The following is a 7,496-nucleotide window of genomic DNA, read 5'->3' as shown; positions in this document are numbered from 1 at the left end:
TGTCAAGGACAAGTACCGCTGTAGATACGAAGCAGGCTGGTACAGGCACATTTTTGTTTAAAACATTGTAGCAACTCTTAAAGATGTTCTTACAATGAAAGATGCTGGAGCTTGAAGGTAATACAATATTTGTTTGACCAGTCTTAAAATCATAAAATGATCTGATTAACATTTGTTTAACCAGTAAGCAGAATACTATGGCAAAATGATTACCTGTGTTTACATCTTTGTATGCTGTTCTTGAGCTGCAACATTTCATTTCATAGGCACTGTTCTGAGTAATCCCAACACAGAATGGAAAAACATGTCAGTTGTTTCATTTCAAGATAGTTTTAATCAGGTAATTACAGGAAAAAACATTTAAACAATTTTAATGTTGTTATCTCCTATGTCAACTTACAAGGATATGATGTAACAAACCAGTTACAAACTTAAAGGTTTATTTACATTATATACTCAAAGTAACAAGCTATATTCTTATTCATAAAGGAAACACCTATGGGATGAGTTAACTAAATTATACATCATTTAGTAGAAAGAAATAGCAGTTGAGATTTAGTGGAAACAATATACACATGAGGCACTTCGAGGTCATTAGGGTGGAAAGCAAATGGCACCAAGCGAAAGGAGGAAAACTGCGTACAGCTCATATTGCAGCTTTGAACATGAAAGCTGCTCCTTCACCGAATGCTTTGATTTCTTAAACGAACCACAACTTTTGCAATTAAGAAAGCTTTCAGGGAAAAAACCCAGGCCCAAACCATCCCCCCAACCCCTCCTTGTATTTATCAGTGCACCGAAGGAAATGGAAGTTTTATTCACCCAGCTGCTGGACTAACAGTACCATAAGGCATCTTTTTAAAGTTATTGTTCTGTTGCCAGCCACCACCCTTGATCTTCATTTTATTAATACGAATGTATCACTGTACTGGCTGCATACTGTGCCATAAGCTCTGAAAATATTTAAAGTCTAATTTAAACTTGAGCATTATTTACACGGAAGTTCAACATTATCCTCCAGGTACACATGAACAGATCATTCTGAAGAGAACACATCTGAAATGGGAATGTTGTATTCCAACATGCAAAATTAAGACATTCTTCAAAATACCTTTGCTTCTCTAGAGGAAACTGCATTGGTTAAGACTGCTCGGAACATCCCTTACATAAGCTCTGGAAAGGCATCTGAGTTTTATGCCATCATTTGCTGCTGTTTACTAAACAGTTACCATAGTAATTGTAGATTATTATCAGCATATTGCTTTAATCTTGCACACAGCTGTAGGTGTACCCTTCACTACTACCGAATCGCATGTGCGAGCGCACAGACCCACCTGTGCACACTCAAAACTTGATTCGTATCAAAACCAAAAGGCCAGATTCCCTCTGCATGAACATCAAAACTCCCATCATTTTGCTGTGGGAAAGAACTTGGGCGGGGGGGGGAAACGGGGTGGGGGTGGGGAAATTATCTTTCTTATGAACCCAGTGACAGAATCAAAAGAATTTTCATTTCATTCCTGATTTTTATACTTTTGCATAATAGGCCATTGTAACTATTTTAAACCTAACAAAATATATGGCTGAAGCATTTTTACTTTCAATCAATATTAATAATGAAATTTAAGAAGCATGATGAGATAAAGAATCACAGTAAGAGTCCAAATTACTATTTTGTAAATTCATAACTACAGCTTAACATGTTTTTGTAGTTTCAGTAGTGCACCCATAGCCAGTTAAATTACGGTGTAATCAAATATTGTGCCTGAAAGCAGCTGACTGTTTTTCCCCCAGTAGATGGTGCACGAGTGCTGCTGTCATCTAACTTCTTCCCCACTTTCAAGGGGAAATACTTATTTTCACGGTAACTGAGGCTTTCAACAAGAGAGGGACTTAATATTCAGTGATGGTTTCCCAAGGCTCAGGTCTCCCCTCCAAGCAAAACAAAGCTCTGGTACTACATGCCTGACAAACTACAGTTCTGATGTTAAGGGCGAGGGGAGGAGTAAGGATTGGGGAAGAAACTTCTCTTTTCCCAAATGCTTAAGGAAGTATTTCAGAAGAGACAGAACAAATGTTACGTGCTGTCAGAACCAAAAGATGCACAGATGTAACAGGGTTGTGGAAGGGGTTTGCTGTATGTCCACCTTCCACTACTCATCTCCTAACTGCAACAGCGGGCAAGATCCCTAACACCAGGAGAAAAAGTATGTGTGCATCCTACTAAAACCAGCCCTTACCTAACCACGCATCTTTGCAGTTCCTTCAGTCGCTCTCAGACTGGGCGTGCAGGCTGACACTTCCAGCGCAAGAGGAAAAAGTGAACGTATGTCAGCTCAGGAACCCTTTTTAAATGGATCAGGTCTTCAAAGAGGAAAGCAAAAGGTGAAAACATTTTAGCAGCAAAGTGGTTAAATGCAAGGTGAAAATATTAATGCACACACTCAATAAAAATATTAAAGCATATATGTTTCATATAAAATACAGTACAGGACCAAGAGTTTCACTATGTTGTATAGTGCTCAGAGGAAACTGTTAAACTCATTTCTTTCTGAAGTCTACACCCAATATGTTTCTATAGCATTTTCCTATACAGCCAGCAAGTTCTTTTCTTAGGTTGTTCATACCTCTCTTCACCTCGAATTAGGAACCTAGCACTTACAAATATTAAATTCCTCTCATTCATAGAAAAACATCACCTTTTTTAAATCAAAGTTGTTTTTAAAGTTAACAGTCTATTCTAGGCAACCAAGTTTAGCTGAAAATGTATGAAGCATGGAAATCAACCAGAGTAGCAGCTTTCAAATATATAAAGAGTAAAAACCAACAGTAAAAACTGCTGCTACCATGTCATATTCTTGGACTTAATTCATCCAATCACTCTTAATACAAAACTAGAAGCTCTTCCGTAACTTCTACAGTTATCAATATATTTGTCTTCTTTTCAATGTGAAAGAATACTTCGAGATGATCTATGTACACAAGGTGGTCAATTCACGCTGTAATATAAATATAAATGTTTTCTTTTAAAAAGTATTTTACAGACAGATAATGTTATATACATTTGCTCATTTTACTTCTGGGCCTCAAAGGAAAATTAAGGGCACTGATACATGCAGAAAGAAAAATTACACAAAATATACTGAAGAAACGCATAGGAAGTGAGAAAAGTCAGTCGTGTGCATCTTCTAAATCAGTTAGGTTTTTTGTTTGTTTAATAACAAGGGTGTACTGAGGACAGTCTGTTCCACTTCAGCCAGGATATCAAATAGGCACCTTCGTTAATGAATTATGACTGGTTTTAGTGTTTTACGTATCTTTAATGAGAAGTAAATGTTTCTTACTTCATGACAGAGCAAAGTATGTAATGTTTTAAAAAATTCTCTATGGGTTAATCGGTTAATTCTTATCTGAAAGTTAAACACTTAGTAAGTACAAAGCCGTAACAAGTATCATACACAATATACCACCGTGCATACACATACATACACACTCTCTCTCTCACTCCCTCTCCCATCCTCCCTCCAGATTTCCTCAATTAAGAAGTTCACTCCAATTTTGCCTGGACTGTAATTTATTTCTCAAGCTAAGTCCTTTGTTGTTGTTTTTGAACAAAACACACAGTACTTTTGTTCTTGCCCGTTCAAATAAGAAAAAGTTGCAGTTCAAAATAATGAAAACAATTTCACTTTTGTTATTAATCTTTTGTTTTAATCATAGTACTTGATAAACAGCTGAACAGGATCCTAGTTTAACAGAAGGATAAACAAGAACACTGATGACCATTTGTTACAACTGCCTTAATGTACCTTTTGCTTAATGAACATTTGAATATGCAATAAAGTATTTTTGGAGGACACCCCAAAAGAAAACAACTTGCTGGTTGAGCAACAGAAACAACTTCCTTTTTGCTATCATGTTGAAATCAAAGTCATTTATATATAAAAATAAATGTTATGTCCTAACAAGAACATTTTAGACAATTACATCTGTGCTTAACAAAAAAATATTGGTCACTCAAGACTAGAATAATTAATATTTTAAAGGTTTTTAGATTATCAGAATGTATGGATACAACTCAACACAAACTGTAGCTGAAGGGAAACAGGACTGAAAATATCAATTTGTCCATCTGGAATAAAAATGCGACTAAATTAACTAATTAAATATTTAAAATACTACCATGGAATGTGACAGTAGATATGGTCCATACCTACCATATCAGAGGGAAGGAAAGTTTAACATGTAATAATTCGTACCTTACACATTTAGTTAAATATAAACATTTGTTATTTATACATAAAGTCGCTTCCAAAAAACTATTAATAAGTGATTTAGTTGCACTTAAAATCAGTTTCATTTCTCATTTGCCGAGTATTAACTTTTCTTAATCTTAAATCAACTGTCACTAGTGCACTTTTAGTTAAAATTTCCCCTCAGGTAAGTTTTAATCCTTTTAAAAGAGCCCCCTCACCTAAACCATGAATGTACAAAGTGGCAAAAGTTAATCCCTTTTAGTATAATCATAGTTTATATACTCATTTTATAGCCAATAATAAGAATAGGCTTTCCTTTGCAAAATCTCCTTCACAACTTGCAACAAATGCCACGCACTCAAAGGAAATAGTTAGGCATGGCTAGCACTTGTAAAATGCCAAGGTCTGACAAGTCTTGTTGCTTCCTCCACCATCAAGCATCTCTCACATGAAAGAAGATTCCCTTCAGCTTGCCAAAAAGCTCCACAAATCCAAGTTAGATGCTTCCTGGAAACAAAGATTTTTCAGCTCTGCTTGGCACAAGACCGATTCATCCCGCAGCTTTATGCTTTCCTCCACAGCACCCACATACCTCACCACAGTGATGGCATGCTCTCAAGGGGAGGTAGCAGCACATACATGGAGCAATGAACGAGAGTGCCACCAGTGCTAACCAGCGTAAGCAGAACTTGTCATCACTAGTGTCACACGAGCAAGGATCAGAGAAGTCTCCTTCAGAGTCTGACATGCAGTGATACAGCATGCTCTCTGCGCAAAGCATGCAACTAACTTGGTAGATACATCTTTTAATAGGATCTGGCGCATCTTGACATTTTCCTCTGCCATTATCTTCATGATTAAACCTTTCCTGGCAGTATATACAGCGGGAACGCTCACCATCCTCTTTTCTTCTTTTTGAGTTTTTAAATTTTGATGAGGAAGGCTGAGTTTTAAATACCACAGAACTCTTTGAGTCTTTCAGGGAATTCAACTTAGTTCCATCCCCACATGGGTATAAATAGTCAGATTTTTTACTGTCTGATTTAGAAAATGGTATATTTGAGTCTGCGTCATCCCTCTCCAGGTCGTTCTTCCACATGTCAGGATGCCTGTAGTCTGCATAACGACGTATCAAAATGTCACGAGGGTTTATTCTGACAATTTCATCTTCATCCTGAAAACTAACATGTCTGATTGACTTCAGTGGGACCTGAAATGGCAAAGCAAGACAAGTTTACTACAGTAAAGTTCCAAATTTACACCTACAATGTAAAACTTAGATTAGAAAATTAAAAAACAGGATTTTTTTCCTTGCTGCTTAAAGATAAAAATTTCAGCTTATTTTCTTACCAGTACAATTTACAGACTCCCCCACAATAATGAGCCTTTTGCATGATATTAGGACCCTGAGCTTTAGTATTCTTTTCTGACTTTTTAGTATCTCGTAAGAGCTTTGGATATTTTGGTATCCGCATAAAACTGGATACTGTTGTTTGAATTATTCTCAAAGTCCAGGTTTTAACATCTGACAATGGCAACTAATTCCACAGATCAATTACGCTTTACATGAATTTGCTGATTTCACGTCAGTGATGATCCACTGCTTTAGGATTAATTCCCTGATACATTCACTTTGAGTTACTCGTGTTATCTAGGAGAAGCTTTCCTGTATTCCTGCTCTAAGTTTTCAAACTCCCTCCACTTCTGCAACAAGAGCAGTTACTTATTCTCAAAGCTGTACTCTAGATAAGCTATTCTTGCCGTATGAAGAATAATACTCAGTAGCATGATCAATCAGTAACAGTGGCTTCTAAATGGATCTCCCCTTAGCTAATATACAGTACTTAAATCGATTAGTTTAGGACACCAGCAGGCAAACGCCTCAGTACTTTTTAAATTCTCAACTTATAATGAACTGACCATAATTCAAGACCTTTTATCTCAAAAGGCAAGTAAGAAGGAACCTGCTAAACACATACAAAACAAACAGCAGAGAGATAAGATAGAGTTCTTGTTTATTCTGCCTTACAATGAAAGGGCATGGGGGCATGAAAAAGTTGTTGAAGGTGGCAAATTTCAATCATCCGAACTGAAATACTGCAGACCTTAGATATAAGTGTAAGATAGTGGACTGCCACTAAAAGTTACTGAAATCACATTACAAGTGACTTTCAAGAAAAGGTGCAAATCATGACAGGATAAAAATTTAGCACATGTGTATGGAAGGAGCTCCCAAAAATAGCAGATAGTGCAGCAAAAAAGCAAAAGTCTCAGTATGTCCCAGTATTCCTGCCTTACAGACAGGCAATTATTTTCCTACACTGTAGGGCTATTATAATCGGAGCCAGAATATAAGCGAGCTTCAAGTCAAATTCCGCCTTTTTCTCCTGTCAAGTGCACAGCCTGCAAACCATCTCACAGAAGAGACCAAAAAAAAAAAAAACCACTCCCTAACGCATTAGCCTTACAAATTCTTCCAGAATCATGAATTATTTGGGAGTGCATCTTTGGCATCAGTATCGTTGCTTTGAGAGTGTTTACATTATTAGTACTGATCAAATTAATGAGAATTAATGCATCACCATTCCATAGTTTAGGACAACAGTTGAACTGCATGTTCCTAATCCGTTGCAGCGTGTAACAACTACTGAACATGATGCTTTAAGTTAACACACTTCTATTTCACTTTGCACGTGTCTGTGCTCCTACTACACTGAAGTCTGCATGCCCGGGTTTTGGGGTAGGAGGTGGAGGAGGGAAGAGGGAAGGCAGCTGGGAAAGAGGAAGGAATAGCTGCTTAAAATATGCCAGCTTCTGATTATGTAAGAATATCTGTAGCCTGCTCTAACCATCACTTCCCTGCTTGATAATCCTTGTGATATATTTTAAGTACAGAACTGTAATTAGAGCTGCTTTGCCCTGGGAGTTTCAACTGGAGTATGCTAACAAGAATAATTTTTTTTCTTGGCTCCAAGCCACGTAGTTGGACTTCCACAAGGTCTCAAGGATACAGGGTGAAGAAAGGTTATATCCTATTAAGCTAACGTCACTGCTCTTCCATACTTCCCCAGGCTCCGATGCAAGCAGTTAGGCCTCTCCTTTGCTGACAAAAGCAGAGTGCTTCTCAACTCTGTTCTGTTTTCAAACAAGAGAAAGAGCCTATTCTTTTAGCATCAATAACTAGCTATGGCTAATTGGCTTTTTTGAACAGTTAACAGCATAAATTTATTTAAGGGAAAA

The 7,496-nt window shown here is 37.1% G+C and overlaps 1 protein-coding gene across 1 annotated transcript in view; it reads right to left on the bottom strand.

Moving 5' to 3' along the window:
• Positions 1–322: 322 nt before the first annotated feature.
• The window catches only part of SPRED1 (sprouty related EVH1 domain containing 1), a 65,435-nt gene continuing 58,261 nt past the window's right edge, over positions 323–7,496 (bottom strand). Inside the window, exon 6 of the mRNA XM_075151782.1 lies at positions 323–5,466. Coding sequence (XP_075007883.1) covers positions 4,807–5,466 — 660 coding nt within the window. The 3' untranslated portion in view covers positions 323–4,806. The remainder of the gene's footprint in view (positions 5,467–7,496) is intronic.

The sequence above is a fragment of the Calonectris borealis genome, chromosome 5 (assembly GCF_964195595.1).
Source record: "Calonectris borealis chromosome 5, bCalBor7.hap1.2, whole genome shotgun sequence".
Lineage (NCBI taxonomy): Eukaryota > Metazoa > Chordata > Aves > Procellariiformes > Procellariidae > Calonectris > Calonectris borealis.
Note: the sequence above shows the minus strand (reverse complement) of the source record. Positions and strands in the feature narration are given on the sequence as shown.